General features: G+C 44.4%; 1 protein-coding gene across 2 annotated transcripts in view; it reads right to left on the reverse strand.

Moving 5' to 3' along the window:
* The window catches only part of GTF2H2C (GTF2H2 family member C), a 349,036-nt gene that overhangs the window by 165,874 nt on the left and 159,771 nt on the right, over positions 1-23,391 (reverse strand). For both annotated transcript variants that reach the window (XM_085632380.1, XM_085632381.1), the window contains one exon: positions 7,333-7,419. In XM_085632380.1, the coding sequence (XP_085488506.1) occupies positions 7,333-7,419 (87 nt within the window). The remainder of the gene's footprint in view (positions 1-7,332; positions 7,420-23,391) is intronic.

Genomic DNA, 23,391 nt, shown 5'->3' on the forward strand with positions numbered 1-23,391 from the left:
CAAAAATTGGAGAATATAACAAAGATAAATATGAGCAAAGTAACAAGAGATAGATAGCCTATTTAATAAATGGCGTAATCTACCCCTAACAAAATACAGCTGGACCAACAGATAAATATCCTGCCAAAACTAACTTACCCTTTCAACACAATACCACTTACATTCACAAAAGATCATATCTCCAATGTCCATAGGTGAATAGGTAGCTTCATTTGATCTTCCAAAGGACCTTGGCTTTTCATGGAACAAACTCAGGATGAAGCTAGAGAAAGGCGGGCTAGCACTGGCAGAAATCCCATTCTATTCTTACTCATTCCAGTTTGAAAACGAAACTGTAGAATGTTAACCATAACAACTCTATTCGGGGGAACTTATATAGCTCCATGTTGAGAGGAACAGGGCCAGAGCTTCCTTCATAAATTTGAAGTCTAAAATGTTTCAAAATGTCTGTCTAAAGGTCCTTTAAGCCAGTATAAGATTTTACTTTATATGTACATATATATAAAGCCACTTGCAAAAGAAATTATTTTTGAAGAGTTCAGCCATGTCAGCACTATTTTTACACTGAGAAAAGCAGGAGTGGAAGCGCACCATCATGCGCTGCAATTGACAGAAATATTTTCAGAGGCCCACAATCAGCCCCCAGCCGTGTACCATTAACAAAAAAACATGCATCAAGTTCAAAAGCACGACATGTAGAGCACACGTCGTGCTTTTGTACTTGCTGCATTTCATTCCTTAATAGAGTGCGGCAGCGGGCTGATAGTGGGCATTTGTGAAAGTATTCCTGTTAATGGCAGCACCATCATGCGCTGCAATTAACAGAAATATTTTCACAATAGCCCACAATCAGCCCTCAGTTGCGCTCCATTATGAAAACAAATGCAGCAAGTATAGGAGCTTCTTGTGCTGAATGCGAGCACAGCGCACAGGCTGCCATACAAAGGAAACTTCCCTGCACTGCCACTCTTGGCAACACGAACGCCCTCGAGGGATCTGCTCTGTGCGCGCTTCACGTACAACACTACGCGCTCAGGGTGAAAGAGGTGCGTGGGCGCGCACGCGCGCACTTTAGAGGGAACACTGGTCATGATTGGTGTTAGGTATAGAAGACAATCGCTTCTCTCATAGTAGGAGGAAGACATTACAGCTGTAGGGCTAATTGAGTTTACAGGCGTGGTGCAAGAAGGGGTTAAACTTGGCATAAACCTCCACCGGTAGGCCAACCAACCCAGTAGTTTTTCAGCGAGCCAGAGTACATATTGCCTGGTGGGTTTCTTGTTACGTGATAGGAGACTCAAGTAATTCAACATAATTCAGGGGAACGCAGGTGTGGTTAAACTGTCCAGGTGAATTTAGCGGGAGTCCCGTTGCATACAGGACCTTATAATGTCGCACAGACTTTGCATTGATATTATTTTCTGTAAATACTAGTGGCCTCGAAGGGTCTTTACCAGAGTGTATATGGGAGTATATGTTATGGGGGCAAATTAGCCGGTCCATCAGTCTTATCGTGGACTCTGGCCATGAAGGCAACTGTGCCTAAGCATTGGAGCCTTTCCATAAGGTTGGCATGTTCGTCCCTTCTGCATGCAAGGTGGTCCAGTGCTGACTCCACTTGCTTCAAGTCTGCTTTCTAGGGACGCCCTTTTGCCGATCATGGTGTGCAGAATAGCTTTGCATATGACCCCTTTATATGTTTCCCATTTAATAGCTCTGGTGTAGAGCCTGCGTTATCCTGAAAGTATTCTACAGTGGCTTTTGCGCAGAATCTGCAAAGCACTTAGACTTCCAGCCAGAGAGGCTACATCCACCAGGTAGGCAGTGGAATAGGCACACATCCCAAGGCCAGGGTTAACAATAACAGCTCATGATCCGAGACAAGGTTTTGCTAAGATAGGCTGTGTGTAGGACTTGCGTCTGTAAGGAGGTGCAATCTAGGTGAACATGGAGGACACGGGCAGGCGAATAGAATGCATATTTTCTTATCTGTGGCTGACGTGCTAGCCATGCATCTATGAGATCCCTTGGTGGAGCCAGTAAGCCAGGTCTGTTGAGGTGCGCATGGCAGGGGTGCTCAAAAGGGGTGTGGGGTTGTGATCAATCGGGTGTAATGCCTAGAACAGTAGTAAAGTCGCTACCCAGGATGAGGGTTGGATCCCCCTCTCAAAAGAAGAATACAATTACAACCAGTAATAAAACAGTAATCTAGACAAACTGTGCCCAGCAGGGGAACTAAAACTAAGAGCATATGTGGCAGAAGGCAGTTGCAAAAAGAAGCCTTCTCAGATGTTGGGAAAAGAGCGACATTAGCAGGTGGGCCAGCCAGAGGTCAGTTCCCTTCATCCAAGCACATAAGGAAGCATAATATTAAGGCAGCACAGATTTGTGCATCAGGAGCAGTTCGAGAGCCCAGGCAGTCAGACCGACAGAAGCTGAGAAGGGAGAGGTATGATATGAGAGTACAGAGAGCTCAGGCAAGCGGGAGAGATAAGCTGGTATGGGGTGGGGAGTAAACCTCCTAAAGCAGGTCATCTGCCGGTGGATAATTGAGTTCACGTGGATGACGAGACCCCCAGAGTCCTACTCAGATGAGGTGTCTAGGGTCTTGAGTGGTGCGAAGTGTAGTAGCAGTTTCTATGGTGACCCGACGCTCTGCCCACAACTAGCCCTGTGAGGGAATACTCTCCACAAGAGAGTTTAACAGGGACTGAGCTCACCGAAGTCATCCCAGTTGCCTCTGCCCATCTGATACGGAGTCCTTGCTAGATAGGAGACCATCAGTATCATAGGTATCATCCATCAAGGCTTGGGCATCCTTAGGGGTCAGTAGAAAAAGTTTATTAACTTGCAATAATTTTAAAGCAGGCAGAAAATAGCATATTTGAAGGAAAATTCTCAGAGTCTCTTTTTAACGGCCAGTAAGCAGGCCCAGCATTGTTAACTGCCACAATCAAGTCCAGGAAGATTGAGACCATTGAGGTCACCACGATAATGGGATGCTGGTTACCAGCCTACTGCAGAATGTAGTCACGATTGAGGTACTTGAATAATTTGATCACTATCAACCATGGAGAGGTTCCAGGGACAGCCGCTCTGGTGGGGACCCGAATTGCTTGCTCTACTGTATAAATGGCAGATAGGTCTGGGATTGAGGCCTTCTGCATTTTCAGGCATGCCGATAACCCAATTATTCTTATAGCATGAGCAGCCCTCAACGTCCTCCAATATCTGTACCCTCTCTAGGAGTTCCAATATGCGCGCAGTCACTTCAGTGTGCGGAGGGCAAACTTCATGTATGGCTAGTTTGTTAAGTGTCCCTCTCTCTTTGGATTTGCAAAGGACTTCAAGGAGTAGATCAAGGTCTGTGGAGAGTGCTTTCATTTTGATTTCCATCGCTGTTCACATGTCTTGGACAGCCTGTCGAATCAAGTCCAACTTGTCTGAGGGGGGCTAGGGAGCAGTTAGTTTTGGTCCAGGTAGGCGATAAGGCACAGGGCAGAGTCCATAGGGTGAGACTCCAGAGTGGTGCGTGTAATAGTGGTCATCTTCATGGTGCGAAGAGGCCCCATCAGCGTATCCCGGATGACAAGCTCCGCAGAAGCACATCAGGGTTTCCAGGGCTCAACGTAGACGGGGCGCTTTCATACTTCAGAGAAGTTGGGTCTCAAGGACATAGTGGGGGTGACCTACTGGGATCAAGGCCCCACCCAAAGACTTCAGAGCACAGCCCGTCAGGCACAGCTGGCAGGGTGAGCTGGCACGAGCAGCTGTCAGCAAGCCTTGCCAATGGGGGTGGTCACCACATATTGCAGCAGTGCCGGCAAAGCAGAGGGTGAAGAAGCGGGGGGGAAGGGTCTTCATAGCCTTGGAGGGCAAGTGGTAAGCAATGAGCAGGTGTCTCTCCGTGAACAGGTCATTCTGCCTCTATAGCCCTCAGTGAACAGTGGCTTGCGAAACACCACCCGGTCAATTATGCTGAGCTAGATATGGCTGCTCCCATTACATCCGTGCCCAGGACATCGCAATCAGCCCCCTACCAGGAATCGCCTGCTCCCGTTCTTGTAGTCCTCCGCACTTCAAAGGGGTCAGATGAGTGGAAGAGCCCCACTGACCCTACCAAACCCAGCTTGTTTGCGAGGACCAGGGGACTGGTGAGTGAGGTAGGCATAGAAAGAGGTGGAGAGGTTGCCCGATCTCATGCTGCAAGCTGCATTCATACCTGGACTGGCTGCTTTAGTGTGCCCCTAGCCCGTACCCAGTGTCGCCATGACCTAATGCACAGGGCGCAGCCACCTATAACCCCTTTATGGGATACAGCCCTGTGGTATCCCATGCACGTCCCTAGGCCATCTCAGTTTCTGCATGGATTGCTGGATTTAATTATGGGTCGGGAGAGGGGGGGGGGGGGGAGGGGGAGGGGAGACACAGGAGAGACCAGTAACGGTGGCCGGCATATAGCCAGGGAGGAGTCCCAGGCCTGACAGAGGAGCACACATGCCACAGCCTGCATTGCCGGCGCCCAGTCACCAGAAAGGAAGAGAGTTCTCCAAGTCCCACCGCGCAGGATGGCAGGAATCCAAGGGGACAAATGCTCCCTTCGCCTCCGCCATAAGGGCCACTCCAAGGATCAGGCTCTAGAAGGCCAACACAGGCAGCGGCGCAGGTCGCAGTGTGAGAAGAAGCAGCCCCGCAAGTACAGGCCCACTCATCTGGATGCGCTGCTAGGCACAGAGCACTTACCCACTACCTTCAGGCAGGGCCGCAAGGGCGTCCAGTAAGGCTGCAAGGGCCACCCGCGTTCCATGCAAGCAGGCCCAGCCGGTGTTCTGGCCTCATCAAGCCACAGATATGTCCCAGAAACCACTCACACTGGTGGCTGCAGAGCCAGGGGTGCTTCGACAAGTGGCCTGGGTCGTAGACTGCAGTTTGCCAGTGCAGATGATATCAGATGAGCGGGACGTGCATGAAGCACTGCTAGCTTGCGTCCATCTTCACTGGCTGGCCAAGCCCTCTAAGATAAGACATTGTTTACTTTGACCATTTCCAACCAGGATATTTTTTCTCAAATTTTGTATTGCGTACAGCATCACAAGCTTCTCCTTTTACAGGCTAATGCACATTAGTGGTTATATAATTTTGAGCCTTCAGTCCATGCAGATACTTTTTCACTTTTTTTATGCAGGCACACTGGTCTTGCTATTCACTCTGCTTCAGCTAGGGGTTTGGCTGGAAAAAGGGAGCCATTAAATTCAGAGTCTTCTTTCTACAAAGAGCATTTTGCAAGGATGGTAAGTTTTTCCGAATATTTGCAGTTCCTAAAATCTGAAGAAAATCTATGTTCCACATCCAAATTTGTTCCCTTTGTATCAAGTTGCTTCCTTTGCCTTGCTGCAGATTAGGACAGATTAGAAGAGTGCAGCAGATTATAAACGACTATCATGGAGGATTCACAACTGCTATCTTTCATCCATCTTTACTGTTGCTCCATCCCCCTTTACTCTTTGCTGGACATCCAATGTCCCGAGGTCTACGCAAAACAGCTGAGAAATGCTTCCTGTTCAATTAACATTTTCACATGTTTGTCTAAAGACACAGGATAAGGGACAAGGCACCATTAGCTCAAACTTTTGCGTGCTGTAGAACTAGGGCATTATGGGGCTTTTTTAATTCAAAATGATCAGGACAGCAGTAAAATACTTTTGGCTAAGTACAGAAAGAGATTTGCCACAGCAGTTCAAGGCTCTTAGTTCTTCTCTCTCTCTCTCTCTCTGTACAACTCTTATGAAAGATAAAGTTAATGTTTCTCAAACATCTTCCGAATAAAAGTTACGATACCTATGAAGCTTTTTCTAACAGCATTGTTCCTTATATTGGTGCCTCCTCTGACTTCCCAGGTTGAGAAGGTTACTTTTACTCATTCTGCATTATTCCTGTACTTTACTGGTCTCCACATTATCAGTAGACTTTGATGCAGTCCTCACTCTATCCATTATTTCACAAGGATTTTCTGAGGCAAAGGGAAGAAGGAGCTCCAGACCAGTACCCAGATATTGAATCAGCAGCTCTTGCTTGCTGGTGTATCTTGTTGAGCAGATCTCCACTCTTTCCGACTTCTTATATTGGGGCCCTGGAGAACTGTCTTGGGGGTAGCAGTTATGTGAAGTTCTTGTTCTTGTCTAGCCCTTTGGACCCTTTGTTCTAGCTAGTGTTATGACTGCTATGAAAAAGAGGGGGTGGTTACTGGGAGGACACATAAGGAGGTGATATAGTCATACTAATCAGGTTACCAAATGCCTGTGCAAATACACAGCTGCGTTTTAGTGTAGGTGTTTTTTGCGGCTGGTGCAACATAGGACTCCTTTAAGTGCTATAAGACTTTCAACTGCAGCCAGACAGCGAGACTATTTAAGACTTCAGCTTGACACAGCCCAAGCATTCACTATATACTCTCTTCACATATCCTGATCCCTGAATGACCCTCCTAAGCTCTTACTAGCTCCCAAACACTAGGGCTTGTGGTTGTTGTGCTTGTAAGTGATGGCCATGTACACAGGTATGAATGCCGCACAGATCAGTATTCAAGCAGCGTAAATGAGTGCAGTTTATGTACTGACATAACAGGGAAGTAAGAGTCGATGAATGCTGGATGCATGAGAAAGGTGACTTGCTGAATGCAAACACTCCTAGTCTGGTACATCTGCAAGTATTTTAACTTGGGTTAGGGAAGCAAATCAATGTGTGAGCTACCACCTTGTTGTTCTTTCCTGAGCTAGGGTGGACCAGGACCTGCAGTGCATATGTCCAGAGCATTAAATATTCATAAACTGCTCAAAATGTAATATTTACAGAATCTATACAACATTTTAAAAGGGAATATATAAAAGAAATATACTGCTTATACAGTTCATCATGAGCCCATTATAAACCTCATGGGCAACTAGAAGAGTAAACTCATTCCGCGCCTCCATGCAATTTTTCTTTTCATCTTATATACACAAGGAGATTAAGCCTCGTGACAAATAATTGTTTCAGTATTGTAAAATCAGGGAATTTGGACCAAAGTTAAAACCTTCAAACAGCATCACCAGCAGGCTTTGGAGAGAGAGACAGAATTATACATAGGAAGGTTCAGGGCAGGAATTTCATTACACTCGAACCATTAGACAAGAGCAATCAGTATTAACTCTTCTATTCTTATCAAAGAGATCATTTCATGTTGAGTGAAGATCTGAGCGTAAAAGACTAAACAAAGTGTATGAGAGGCTTAACAAAAGCACAAATATTTCTTCAACTTAATATAACCTTTTTGTAAAGAAGACAATCACATACCTTTAATGTACAAGTAAGTCGGTTAGGTTTTAAGTCTTGGTCATCCATTGTTCTTGATTCATCAATGACCACATAGAGATGTCGCATCTAATGTTAAAAAATAAATAAATAAATAATTAAACCTAAATAATAAGAGAAGGTGATTGCGCTGATCTACTTTATTCTTTTGCAATATCCCTTCTCATACTGCATATGGGATAATACGACTACAGAAGTATATCATAAGCCTATTACAAGTCATGGAGAATTTGTGTCCATATAAAGAAGGAAGACTGAAGGAGATGTTCTTTTGTAAAGTCATGGAACTCCAAGATGAGTTTCAATTCCCTTTTGGTTTGCAATCGTCTACTAAAAAAAGATAGAACATTTTTTAAAAGTTGGAGCAAAAATGTTGTGCTTTATTAAGCAACGGCTGTGTGTAGGGGCGAGGGGGCATCCTCCTGCGAAAGTAGAGAGGAGCATTTACAGGGAAGTGGAGAAGGGGTGAGGTCAGGAAAAGGGTTTTTATTATTCAGGGAAGAGTAGTATTAAGAGGTACCAAGGGGTTGGTAGGATTCACAGTTTGTTAGCATTTAGGGGTAGTTTGTGATATTTAGCGTTCAAGGAAGGCTAGCATTAAACGATAGTAAGCGTTTTTTAAAATTCAAGGATGGATAGCGTAAAAGGGTAGAAAAGGGCTTTTTGGGATCAGGTAAGAGTAGCATTAAGGGGTAATAAGGGTTTGTTTGGGATCACTGAAGGTTAGAGGTAAGGGCTAATAAGTTTCAATTTCAAGTTTATTTCAGGACTACACCTATAAAACATTCACACAATCATCACAACAAATATAATACGCAAGTAAAGCAATGACAGCTACAGTATTTATCTACAATGTTCGTGAAAACCCAATAAAAATTCTTAAAAACAGTAAAAATGTGTAAATTGTCAAACATAGAACAACTTTTAAATAACGTTCTGTATTCAATTCTGATAGCACATACATTTACACAGTATGAATAATATAAAATAATCAGCAATTATGTGCTATTAAAACAGAATAAAAGATCAAGGGTTACAAAGAAAGACCTTTAGATTTCCCTATCAGCTATACTGAGCATAAATAGCTACCAATGCATATAAATGTAGCGGGGTTGCTGTAGGTCCTGAAAATTGCTAACTTAAAGTATCTTATGTCTGTAAAGCAATACATAGCGATCTTATCCAGGAACTTTTAGGTTTAACATATGCTTAACAAAAAAACAATAGATGTTCCACATACTCAACTTCATCTATACCAAGGGGCGTGGCTTGGCACGATGGCCGCACAATAGTGTAGCTCTGCCGACTGCCAATATTATCCTTTAACATATCCTGCTCTGCTGTGGCCACCTGCGCTTCTAGTGAGACTTGAGTGTGCTGGAGCGCTAGACTACCATCCGGTGACGGTCCAGTTGGTGCGAAGTGCCTGTGGAGCCCGATCTAAGTCCTTTAATGTGGGCGCTGGTATCTGAGATGGCGGCCGCGCGGCTTTAGACGCGGCCACGAACGTGCTGAAGAATCCTGCAACGTTGCTGGCGAGCTGTGAACGGTGTATCGTACCCCAGAGGCGGAAACCATTACAGCGGGTGAGCGGCGCTTTGCCTGCATTTTATTTGTAGGGATCGCCAGCAGTCACGCACCACACTGAGGACGTGAGAGTGGAGTTCGGCCCAATCTGGGGTGTTGAGTGCTACGCCAGCGCCCGGCTCTGAATAATAGATTAGGCCTCACCGCAAAAAAATGGCGCTGCATGCTGTTAGACGTGTGCTAGGCGCTCCATTTACTCGGTCCTGTGGATTGGGCCTGTGTGTCAATACCTAAGAAAGAGGTTTATCTGGCTATAAGATATTCGGCTGGGAGACACGCAATACTCGTGCTGTGGCTGGCCCGACTCTGCTGTTTGGTGGTATTTCTGCATTGAGGCCTGGTCTCTACCTTCTAACGCCTCATCTAATCAAAAGCTTCTGAACTAACATCATGGGCAAGCCAGAAAAAAACCATCCCTATCTTAACAAAAGTGGTAAATCGACACAGAATGCTGCGTCTGACTTGGAGGTGAACTCTACTGCACAGGCTCCAACAGCACTGGAGAAGACGCTGGCTGTGATCCAAGCCAGCTTACAATCTAAAGACGGTAAAATAGAAGCTAAATGGCCGCATGGACCACATATCGTCTAAATTAGATAAGCAGGCGATGAGGCTGGGTGAAGCTGAACAGCGGATATCTGATACCGAAGATGGTCTGCAACATGTGGCAGCCAAGACCTGATGCATTGAAAAGATATTGACGCTCATCAGGGATAAAAATTAGGACATTGAAGCACGCTCGAGGCGCAATAATGTGCGCATTTTTGGTCTGACAGAGTCAACGAATGTGGGGCGGTTGGAGGACTACATCGAGGCCCTGTTTAAAGACATTTGTGGTGCTGAGAACCTATCGAATATGCTGGTTGTGGAACGTGCCCACAGATCTCTTGCGGCACGCCCACCCCCGGTGCTCCTCCTAGACCCATTATCGCACGGCTACTAAATGTCAGGGACCGGGACACAGTGCTGCGCATAGCCCGGCAGAAAGGCACTATCAACCACCAAGGAAATAAACTGTCATTCTACCCCGATTTTACAGCCTCTGTCCAGGCGGCCAGGAAAGAATTTCAAGGTGTCAAGAAACTGCTAATGAAGGAGCAAGTGCCCTACGCTATGCTGTACCCTGCTTGTCTTCCCATAGGCGTAGCTGACAAGGCAAAGATCTTCATTAATCCAAAGCTGGCAATGGAATTTGCTAAAACTTTGAGTCGCAAAAAGCAGCCTTCAGGCCACACTTCAGACATTGACGAATAAGACTACCTTTTTGTATTCATCTGCCAGCTCCCCCTGCAGGTCCAAGAGGGTCTGTCTGTTTGGATTCCAACTGACTCATTTCGCTTACAGAATAGGAGGCTGGAGGTCCTACGCCGGGCATAAGTTTATCGGGATAGTGCCTGTTACATATATGATTCTACTCCATTTGCTGATATATGTTTTTGTGGCTAAGTCAATTTTTCGTTGGGATTGTGCATAATGGTTTACTGTGAATATGTTTGTTTGCAGATAACTGAACGCACGCAGAGTAAGGTCTGCTTTATGGGATAAATCACTGTAGCGAGGGTGGCCGTTGCTACTTGCTCTTGTCTCTTACAATGCATTGAACAATGTTTATCCCTTTCAGTCGCGGGCAGGTCACAGGCAGTGGCCTACATTCTTTCGAGGCGGCGCCCTCCCTACTAAAACTGGGAGTGGTAGGTGCCACTACGACCCCCCTATGGGAGTACCCGTCACATAATTACTGTACTATGTTCTTTGTTGGGGTTATTTATCACAGTGGGTCATGGCTTTGGCGAATTGGGGTTGCCAAAGTGGGTGGGGGAGTTTATTGTATGTAACTGATATCCTTGATGTGATAGATAGGTCAGACATGGATGCAGGTTCGCTAATGATTTTGTTGGGATATAGATTGATATTTACTCAGAACAAACTCAAACGTTACGATAGAAGGACTGGGTGAGCGTTATAATTGTATAACATGGAATATCCGCGGACTCAACACTCCCAAAAAGATCCGGCAAGCGATAGCATATCTTGAGAGGCACAAAGTCCAAATTGCTTTATTGCAAGAAACGCACTTGAGCAAACAGAAGGATGTCAACATTGCACACAAATGGGCGGGATATAAGGTAGCGTCATCGTTCTCCACCAACGCAAGGGGTGTCCTTATTTTGATTAAAAGAGGTGTACCTTTCCTCCTATATTATCACACACTGACAGCGAGGGTCGCTGGGCTATGATACAGGGCAAACTAGGCAATACATTTGTAACGTTCATAACATACACAGCCCGGTTGTGGATGATCCACAAGCTTTCGTGCAGATGCTAGGAGTGTTGCGAACATGGCCGGAGACGGCAGTCCTTTGGGGAGGCGATTTCAACACACATCTTGATCAGAGTCTGGATAAATCCAACCCACATGGTGTGCGAACTATCAGGGTAGCACAGTGTGTCCGAGACGCCATGATGGAGATGGGACTAGTCGACGTTTGGCGACTCCACAATGCTGATGCTAAACTAGGCACACACATCACCCCAGCTCACAACAGTTGGTCGCGGTTAGATTATTGGTTATTAAATGAGGAGGCCAACGGATGGGTAACACATGTACACAACCTTCCGCGCACTCTATCAGATCATAATCCGATATTGCTGGGCATCCAAATCCCAGCAAACATACATCACCCCTTTACATGGCGATTTCGCGCTGAGGCCTTACTTGATCCTGTATATGAGGACACTATTAGGCAGGCAATAATACAGTACTTTGAGTTGAATGTGGGCTCGGTAGAGAGCTCCGAAGTCTTATGGAAGGCGTTCAAGGTCAAGAGACGGGGGGGTCTGCATTAGCACTACATCAGGCATTTTGAGGGATATCAGAGGTCAGCTCTCCAAAACTGAGCAATTGTTAAACGATCTCGAAACACAATATTTAGCTAATTCGACAGCAACCCCCCTTGACAAAGTCCAAGAATTGCTAAAGGAGTATGAGTCGCTGGCGGAATCAGAGTCACGCTACTTGCCGCGTTGCCATGTGGCTAGGGCTTACGGAGAGGCGGGGCAACCTGGTAGGAAGCTTGCTGCCACGCTACGCTTCAGGTCCGATCATCACCACATTGCTAAAATAGTGGATGCTCAGGGGGTTGAACACTATAAGCCGTGAGAAATAGTAGAACAGTTTAGAGGCTTCTAAAGAGAATTATACACAACGCGGGGGGCATGCGATGAGGTCGCCCTGAATGATTATCTTGACGATGTTGCCTGTGTGTGGCTGTCGGAAGGGCATCAGGAATACCTCAGCCAGCCTATAGAGGAGTCTGATGTTAAAGAGGCGATTATGTCTTTGCCAAATAACAAGGCCCCGGGACCTGACGGGCTCATTGCTGAATTTTATAAACGGTATGCAGACCTTCTTGCCCCTTATTTGCTAGAAGTGTATGCAGAGGCTCACGACTCTGGTGTTCTACCTCCATCCCTTAGACAAGCTCTCAGTATCACTTCTCAAAAAGGACAAGGCACCTACACTATGTGAATCGTATCGCCCATTGTCACTAATCAACTTAGACGCAAAAATGTTGGCAAAAATAATCGCTACTAAATTGCAACCCCTACTACCCGTCATGGTTTTGCCCGATCAGTCCGGTGTCGTGCCGGAACGCTCCACATCCAATAATCTTCGTACGATATTCGCCATAGATCACATTTTAAACCCTGATTTTCCGGCGGCGGCAGTTATGCTTGATGTCGCTAAGGCATTTGATTCAATTGAATGGCGTTATATGTTTCATGTCTTGAGGAGAAGAGGGTTCCCCAGTGTTCTGCTGCGTTGGTTGCAGGTACTATACACTGACACATCGGCAGGGTGAGAGTGGGTGGACTCACCTCTGAACCATTCCGCGTAGACCAAGGCACTCGACAAGGGTGCCCCCTATCGCCCCTTCTATTTGCTATAATGATGTAACCACTTGCCTGTATAATACGTCAGCGACACAGACACACTGCACTTAAATTCAATCACAGACCTGTCGGTATTTCAATGTATGTGGAGGACATGGTCCTTTTCATTCGAGACCCACAGGTTCACCTTTCCTCGGTACTTCATGAATACATCAGATTTAGGCTCTTTTCCGGACTCACGATAAATTGGGAAAAATCTGTGGTAATTCCCTTGACGATGTGTACAACCCCTCCTCTGATGGAATACCCTCTAATCTGGACAACAGACCCTGTCAAATACTTAGGAATTTGGGTACATCGCGACCCAGTGACCGTCGTCAGGGAAAATTACGGGAGAGCTAACAACACTTTAGTAAATCAGGTGGAGAAATGGACCCATCTCCCTCTGTACCTTGCAGACTGCGTTGCAGTAATCAAGATGGTCATTCTCCCCCGTTTTTTATATCTCTTTTGTAATATACCAATTAGCCTAACCAAGCACTTCTCTATGATCAAAACACAGCTCTTGAAACTGATGTGGGGAGGCAAACAGGCTAGAATAAGCTGGGCTACGTTGACACTTTCATATGCTCGAGGGGGATTTATTTGGGCACCAGATCTGTATACATATTACTTATGTGCGCAGGCCCAATATGCCTATTACTGGTTTAGGCCACATGCCTTCACTCCACACCTAGCAGTGGAGGACGGGGACGCACATCCCATACCTTTAACAGGGATTATCACACATGTTCACAGAGGCACACCCAAAGTGGAGATCAACACCATTGACACTACTGTTGCGGTATGGCAGGCAATTGGGAAGATAGCTGGCAAGCTTCCTCTTTATGCTCCGGCTCTGCCATTAGCTGGACATACAGCACTATCTGTTACACAAGAGGCTGGTCCTCTGAGATCCTTGAAGGAAGTGGGGAATCACACATATGGGCGACCTCTACCCTGTTGGTACATATATAGACTATGCTGATTTAGGGTTCATTGCTAATCCCACACCGCTTTTTATATATACTGCGTATCGCCTGAAGCGTGCCATGAGAAACCACTATCCGTCATTCCTTGATGAACCACCATCTCTTCACTCACTGCAGTTTCTTATTGTAGCTCCTACAAAAAAAAGCCAATTACTAAATTATACAAGGCAGTACAGGAGGAAACAGTGAGAGCAGCAGATAAAAGCCTTGAGCACTGGAACTCCATTTTAGATCCCCCAATAACTATGAAAGAATGGGAACATATATGCATTTTGACTGGTAGACTCTCACCCAATGGGAATCTACGTATTATTCATTTAAAATGTATTCACCAGGCATATCGCACTCAGACTAGATTGCATAAAATAGGACTTCACGACTCGGATCAATGCAAAAAATGTGGACAAGGAGAAGCTGACTTCTACCATCTAGCGTGGAAATGTGGATCAGTCTTTAGCTACTGGGAGGAGGTACTTGACCAATTGCATACTATGACAGGGACCTCACTCCAATGTACGCCACTCACATGTTTGCTCTGTTACGTTCCTCAGCTGAAAGGAGTGATGGGTAGATATGTTCGAATCGCCCTCCTGCTGGCCAAGAGAAGGGTGGCTATGACATGGTATAGTAGGCTTTGGCCTCAGGTTGATGGGTGGATCAAAGACTTGGTGTACTGCAGAGAAACCCTGGAATTGTATGCAGAAGAGCTGCCGGTAACGTCTCGACCCAAGGACATTTAGGAGCCGCTGAGGCAATACCTGATGTATCAAGCGCAAAGGGAGGTCACATCACCCTGAAATGTAACTACAGTGCTGTAATAATATGCATATCTGAGTAAATGTATTTCAGATTACGACTTGATTTGTACACCAATGTCCAAATGTGTAACCTGGATCACACACGATAAACACAAGCCTGTTGATTGTGGTGTTTTGTTTTAAATGCCCCACGTGGCGTCATGTATGGATTTTTCTTTTCTCTGCCTCACTATGAAAATCCAATAAAGAGAATTAAAAAAAAAAAAACTTCATCTATACCAAGTGCATTGTGCAAAGATTTGGCCTGGTTTGCCTACCATTTTATGTGCTTTTTTACTTGCAGTGTACCCACCCTAAACTTTATATATAGAGTTCGTACATGGGGGGGGGGGGGTACATACGCATCCGTAAAGAGTACTAGGGCAGGCGCTGGTTTAAAAGGTAACAATTCAACAACCAGCCTGCAGTTCTTAGCTGTTCCATGATACATACAGTTACTTTGTGTTTCCAAAATGTCTTTGATCATTGATCTAATGTTATTTGTCATTGTGATATCGTCCCAGAACATACTCTAACACTAGCTCACTAAGTTGTAATTTTATATGTCTAAACCAGGGGAAAATACTATAGTTCCCATAGTTTTTTACTTCTTCCATTGCTTGTCTGTAGGATGAGAGTGTGGCAGACTCCCGAAATCTTACCCAAAAGAGCAATGGTTTTAATTTCGCTAGGTCACCAATTCTCATTGGCCCGTATCGAAATACAGGGGGCTAACTGGTGTGTTCTTAGGCAATATTAATAATGTTCTTATAAAATTATTCTCCTTTACTGTTAGACCGGTAGTAGATCCTGCTCCCCAGATTTCTGCCTCAAAGGGTTGCAGCTTGTGCTTTTGCCCTATTAACTTCAACTGCTGGAGTAACAGATCTAGGGGTGGTTACTTTATACTTTTTTTTAACCGTAAATGCATTGTGAACTAAAATAATTTAGCTTTTTAGGAGTTGGGACTTTCAGTTGCCTGAATTGTCCAACCTAACACCCAGATAATGAAAGTTTACTGCAGTTTGCAACGCTACCCCGCTCATGAAAAAAGTCTCCTTTAAATGACCTGCGTAGTCTAAGAACAATTATCTTAGTCTCGAAGATAACAACAATCAACAAATTTATTCAGCAGATTTTGTGACTCAACTGGAGTGCAGGATAGCAGTAAAGTGGGATCCTCAAATAACAATGCGAGGATTGACATACCCCCCCCCCCCCCCCAGTTTTGGTGAGTTGTGCATGCTTAGACCAGATGGTTAATCACATCATTCATATACAATGAAAACAATGTTGGGGCAAGCACACACCCATATCGGACTCCTCGTTCTATGGGTATTCGCTTGGTGAGCTCGTCATCTGTCCACCACCTCACATAGGCAAAGTTATTTGTGTGCAGTCTTTTCAAAATGTCAAGCAATTCAATACTGATCCCCATTTGAGCTAGAGTGGACCAGAGTAGCTCTCTGAATGCAGCCCTTAGATCCACAAATGCCATATACAAATGGTCTTTTGAAAGCTTTAGGTACTTCCAGGCTATTAATTTAGTCTGAAAACCTGGTCGACTGTACTTACTTTCTTTCGGTACCCTGCTTTCAAAGGGGATAAAAAAATATATTCATCAATCCGGCAAAAAGAAATTGTCAATCAGACTTGGATGATAATTACTAGACATGGATCTGTCAACTCTTTTTGAACAAGGGGATTATTTCCACTCCACGCCATGACTCTGGTATTTTGTCTCCCGCCAAGGTCCTGTTACATAGAACATTTATATAAGGTCCCCACACAGTTAGTTCTTACTTGTACAGGTCTACAGGGACCTTGTCTGGTCCTGGTGCGTTTCCCGTCTTCAAGGACTTGAAGACTGAGTGTCTTATTTAGGGAAAATTGTATAGGAACACAGCCCTCAGAGTTAAGGGGTATTAAGTTGGTTTTAGGGGTCTGTGATGGGTGTGTATAAGGGAAGTAATGTTTTTTTGAGGTTCAGGGAAGGGTAACGTTAACAGGTAGAAAGAGGTTGATGGCATTCAAGGATTGATAACTTTCTGGGGTAGTAAGGGGCTTTAAGCAGTCACGCAAGGGTTTTAGGGCTCGGGAATGATAGCATTTAGGGGTAGTAAGGGGTTTTAAATGTTCAGGGACTGGAAGTGTTATGAGGTACTAGGAATTATTAGGATACAGTTAGATAAATTAAAGAATGCTTGAAATAAAAACAAATTCTACATATGTAATGGTCATAGGTAATAATGAAGGACATTATCTTGACAATTTCAACTCAACTTTAATGAAGCCGATATGTTGAAAGTCTATTTTAATGCAAACAATCTTCATTTTAACACACAAGAATGGGTATTTTATTCCTCATATTACATGGTCACTCACTGCTCTTACAATAGAACGCTTAACTTATTTGCCTTTTATTCTTTTATAAAAAACGACCACAATTTTGTGTTGCAAGATTTATATAGCAATTTCTACTTCTATGTGGGACACTGAAGCACATGCAGAGTGATCAATGTTCTCATCTAATGAGCTACAGACGTGCAAAAAATAATTTTAATGATACAGCAAATGGCGCCTTACTTCTAGTGAATGTTCACTTCAGACAAACGGATTAGAAAAGATGAACACATACTCAGGAATTTTTCGTACCCTTGGTGAACTGAAGCACAAATAATAGCTCATCAGAATATTTCGGTACTATACTAGGTTTGTCCAGACACAAGAGTCTGGTTAGAGGGTTAAATGCAAGCTCCAAGTCTAAATTATATGCTTCTATATCCAGCTAAGCTGTCCTTCAATCAAAATCCTTCTTTTTTGACACGCCAATGGCTGCATGTGCCAGGGCAGGGCCACAAGATGAGGGCTTACCTTGGCCTGACGCGCCATTGATCACAATCAGACCTCTATTCAAGGAGTGATTCTCAGCATATCTCGTCCGATTCAGACAGGTCACACAACTCCGCCAAGACTCACACAACTATGACTACAACATCCCACCGAACCCCCTACCGTACTGCAGAGACTGATGCAGTAACTCAATCATCACCCATATTTGGAGGTCCTCTGGTGATATTTTATATCCTTCACAGTTAACAGCTATTTAAACATGTGCTTGGGTTGGAGGACCTGAAACTCAGGGACCAAACCTATTATTATAGGCTGACAGTAAGACTATTTAAGCTTATGGAGCCATATATGACGAACCCTCCCATTGTTAAATGAGCACCAGTCTACCAGTACTGTTAGACTTCTCCAGATTCCTACACTTTAGCACTAAATGAACGCTGTGGACGTTAAGAGCTGTAGGCTTTACTGGCCACACACACTTTTTTTATTTTTGTTGTGTTTTTTTGTTGTTGTTAAGTTGGGGTCCTGTTGGATAGATATACTCGACATAGTGCTCCTTCACCCAAGCGAATGCCTAGACCATCCATGTTTTTCGACATATATGTGCCATTTCTAAGTACAGGGTGGGTTGTGTGATATGTTGGTTGTTTCATAATCCCACCTTTCCTTTGTTGATTCTCCATCTCTCTGAAATCCATGCACTGCCATTCTGCCAATTTTTCATGCAACTGCCATTGCTGATACGATAATACATGAGGATTAGACACCGGAGAGAGAGGACAAAGTTTTGGTTTATGCGAACAACTTGTTTCTGTTAAACCACATTGTATCATGCCCTAGAGTGATGCACATCTTTAATGTTTTTGGTCTTCGCTCTAGGCTCCGTGTTAACTGACACAAATCCCTCCTCTTTCCGTTAAACTATCCTTATGCTACTGATGAGTGTGCTCTTCAGTCCTCCAGTCAAATAACTCAGCATTACTTTAAATATCTGGGAATGTACATCTCCCATACTCCTAAGTTGGCATTTATCCAACACAGAATACCGATACTCCATTGTTTCTACAGAGGATATGATCTTGGAACCAGCTCCTCCCCCCACTAATGGGCCGCATCACTATCATTAAAATAGTGGCACTTCCATGTCTACTATAAATACTGCAGAATTCCCCCTTCTGCAACGATTCTTTACTACGTTAACTGCCTCTTTTCAATCCTTTTTGTGGCAAAAACAGATACCCTGCATAGCAATGCAAAAAAGCTACAGATCTACGCACGGCAGCCGACTGGCAATGGCTGCTGCCTTCTCCGACTAAAAGGCTTCCCAACTCTTCATCCTCAATAAATGGCTGTTTAAAACTGGAGGGGATCCCACTTATAGAACTGAACTCCGGGCCTTAGGGGACAAACATCCCTTGAATTACATCTATGGAGGCACATCCCCTCAAGACATTCCCCAGGCACTATATTAGCCTTAAAAGCCTGGTCGGATGCAGTGAAACAGATCAAATGGCACAGACACCTTACTAAAGAAACTCCCTTATGGAGGTCCACCATGCTTCCCTAGGCTGCATTTCTATCAAGCTACGAGGGATGGGACAACCCAAGTACCTCAATTCTTGGAAATGTCCTCTCCCATACCACTCTGAAACCTTTTGCCAATCTCCAGGTGTTGGAAATCAGGACCTCATTTCAGTGTCCCCCCCCCCCCCCCTTTTGTCCCATTTGCGACCCCCTAGATTTTGGTTTTCTGGACTCTGAGAGGGCCTTGGACTCTGCTAGGAAGGCCCAGGAAAAGGTGTTATGGTGAAAACACACTTAGAATACAGTGAAAACACCTACATACACTAGGGGTTCGGGTACCTCTAGGATTGGCATGACCTCCCCTATAAGGCCCTAGTACATAATGGATTATCAAGAATCAATGGGGTGACCTAGTGACCCCCAGAACCTGGGGAATTATTTGTATATATGAACAATTGGTTCTGTAGGGAAATGTAAATTTTATTTTCTAATATCAATTGTTTCCTGGTTGCCTCGGAAAGGTCAATGCATGGAATAATATTTATATTCAGACAAACAAAAATGACATAACAAAAATGAACTTGATGCTGACACCCTTAGGTTTACGTACTTATCAAGATATATTCATTCTTCATATATCTTAAAATGACCGATATCTAATCACAGAAAAGGAAAACACACAGGACTGTTAGTAAACAAGGATAACATATATTAGAGCTGTACATAAAATTGTGTTTTAACACATAACAAAGTATGTGACTTTGGACAACATACACAGAAATTAGATTGTAAACTGACACCCTGAATGAGTTTTCTTTTTGCATAGGCATTTCCGAGGCTACCTGGAAACAATTGATTTTAGAAAAGAAATGTTATATTTCCCTACAGAACCAAATGTTCATATATACCAGTACATAATAGGGCAGGGGATTAAAACTACCTTGAAGTCCCAAGTATATCATACAGCACGGCCGTCAGAGGCCAGCAGCCCTTTCTGCACTTGCATGTGTGCACTGCTGAAGCCTGAGGTCAGTTTAAAACCAACCCTGTATTGTAGGACTGCTTTTAAAATGTAAATTCCGCCTAAGCTCGACTTTGGTGTTTGGGTACTTAAAAATCGATAAACTACAATATTTTGGCATATTAGGTACCCCCAGGGTCTCCCCAAGGTGTTCCAGGGGTGGGTGGTCAGGTACTTATAAGGAAGACCCTTATAAAATAGGCTTTATATGCCCTCGGAATAGTGAAATTTCACATTTCACTTCCCTCATTGTAGTAAAGAGTTTCCCAAAATAGACTTTTGTTCTAGGAGCACTGTGGCGTTCTACAATATTTTTACATATTCAGAACCCTTAAAGTCTCCGCTAGGTGTTCTGGGTTGAGGGGTCCTGAAGATATAGGCAGGGTCCTTATGAAAGATGTTTTATAAGCCCTGGTGTTGGAGAAAATGCCTAGTTTATTTTCCCCATTGCAGATCCCCAACCACATGGGTTAACAATGCAATATATAATTAATAACTTCAGCAAGGGGTCACAGAAAAATATAATTCAAGGACTTAGGAGAATGGTATTGATGAATCTAACAGTACACTGTTGTTGAATTTATCATAAAAGGTACAGAAAAGAAAACTTTGTAAGCCAAACAGATCAGCCTTCTAGTGATCTGTCTTAATTGGTCAGAGTTAAGTGGATTAGTCAGGCTGCTTTGATGAAGTGGTAAGTGGCACTTGGGGTGAAGAGCCATTCTGGGAGGAGAGGGTTCTGCTACATAGGAATGCCAGAGCAAGGGGGAGGGATTATAAACCATGAGCTTCAAAGGCCCTGGGGTGACAGGAAGACAAAGCCAGGTCCATCTGTGCCCACCCCCTCTGAACCCAGCCAGATGGTAGGCTTACTGAAGGAAGGTGCAGTTACCAGGGGGAGTGAGACTATGGAGACTATGGAGATGAGCCATCCTGGAGGCATGGCTGAGACTTCAGCCATATTGAATTTTGGAGAAATAGTGCTTTTTGGGAGACCACTGTGCCACACTTTGGAGGAAATGGTCATGCTCTGGGGTGTTGCCCTGCACCAAATTGGACAGGAGTGCCTCCCTGTATGACCCCCAGAGAACAGTGAATATTTATCTGAAAGGGGCAGTGCTTTTCAGATCTGCTGCTTGAAACCACAGAAGAAGGGGCCATGCTGGAAGTTGATCTGCCCCAACCAGGCCCTGCACTTTGACTCCAATCTGGAACTACAGCCCAGTGGATCAAACCTGCTTCAAAAGGACTAAAGAGTGAACTCCCTGCAAACTACAAGTTAACAGAGCTAACCTAGACCATCACCACCAAGAATCCCCAGCCTGGATATGTAAGGGTTTTGTCCAAGGGAATTGTGGGAATTGAAGTCTCAAACTTTCAAGGGCCATCTTGGAGCTTATAGGCCCTTGGAGTAAGTTTTAGACACTTTGGGACCCTCAAAGGAACTTCAGTAAGAAGTTCCACAAATTTGAAGAGGTTTGGAGCAACTTTAGAAAAATGCTCCATATCCACTCGACCTGGTCATCCAAGCCGGAGACCCTAAACCACCAGTTTGCCTGCCCTCCAGGTTCGTCATGCTGAACAGCTCCGGAGGTCCAATTTCCAGAGTTTGATTGGGAGCTGGGTGACAACCAACCCGGGAAATCCTCACTGTATCAGGCCTGGTGAAGAGCATTGAGGGACCCCAGGAGAAAAAGCTCAGTGAAAGCTTTCCAAGTCCAAGCGCAGAAAAAGTGACCGGGACCAACCGCGAGAGTCAAGCCACCCTGAATCTCTGGTTCTTTCTGGAAAGCTTCGGAGTTCTATCTGCCATAGGTTTGACCGAGACCTCATCGCAAGGCAAGCCGGCAAAACCCTCAACAAATCCGTACTGGAGGAGAGCTTCGATGAAAACCAGGAGAAAAATCTCCAGAAAAGTTTCCAAGTCAGAAAATAAAAACTTTGACCGAGGCCTGCAGCGAGGGGTAGCTGCACAGGGTTCAATCACGGTCAGCATGAAACTATGACTTTGTCCCGGTCTAGCACGACCAAATGTCCCAATAGGTGCTATCGGTCTGTTTGTACTACAAAGAGCTAAATCTTGAAAAATTAATCTCTCTGGTTCCCTACATTGGATTTTTTCATTTTGGTTTAATTGCAAAGATAAAAATATTTTCTAGTTTTGTAAATTGGTGTTGGATTTTTATTGTGTGTTGTGTCTTAATTATTTACTGAATTGGTGTTTTTAAATGCTTTACATACCTGTCTCTGAAGTTAAGCCTGCCTGCAAGCAGCCAAGCTACCAAGGGTTGAGCATGGGAATAATTTTCTGAGACCTCTTCTGAGCCCTAGACTGTGTTTGTGGCCTTATTGCCAGTGGTAGATATATATTTACCACTACTAATAATCCAACAACAGGAAAGTTCCGGCTTGTTACAAGCTCAATTTTACAATATTTTTCAGCTCAGACATGCATAGCTTTCCTCCATTCAGAACTTAAAAGAGGTCCCTGAACTCCACCCAATTGAGAGGAAAATCAAAGTAACTGATTTAGGGGACAAACATAAAATCTTCAACACCTACAAATCCGTAATTATTGATAAACTTGATACCTCTGACAGACTCCGAGAGATGTGGGAAGCAAATGTGGGTCCTCTTGAAGAGGAGGAGTGGAGGGAGGCACTGCAAGTACCTAGCAACATAGCCATGCTGAACAGATCCTGTTTTATACAATTCAAATATAGGGTGTATTATAAGCGAGAGAGGCTTTGGCAGATCCAACAGGAGGCTTCGCCTCACATGCCACACTGAGGTAGGCAGTTTATTGCTTAGCACCATAGAGCTATAAAAGGGTTTTGAGGCAATAAAATCGGCCTCTAGTGAATTGCCGGGTTCCCATGTTTTACCTGATCCATGCATTGCTATCCTCAACATACCAGCGAATCTTGGATTGCCAAGATACCAGAAGTAATTCCGGGGGTTGCTTTAATTATTCCCAAATGGGGACTAGCACAATGATGGCGCTCCTAAATTGCCCCAAGTATCGTAAAATGGAAACAGGGCCTGAATACATCTAGACTACTTGAGCAACCAATATTTAAAGTGAGAGGCTGCCCTCGCAAACATGTGGGTTTGTTGCGTATGTGGGCCCAATACTGAGGGATTATTGTAGGATTCCTCCTTTGCTGTTTAATTAAGTCTTGGGATTGACAAACCCATGACAGTATTATCGATGGAGTCAATATTAGTTACATGGTGCCAAGACAGAGGATGAGACCATTCCTTATTGTTGCTTATGCACGTTCCTGGTTGATAAGAACGCATTTAAGTTTCCTCAGTATTACATGTGAAGCCG

This window comes from Triturus cristatus, chromosome 2_1, assembly GCF_964204655.1.
Source record: "Triturus cristatus chromosome 2_1, aTriCri1.1, whole genome shotgun sequence".
NCBI lineage: Eukaryota > Metazoa > Chordata > Amphibia > Caudata > Salamandridae > Triturus > Triturus cristatus.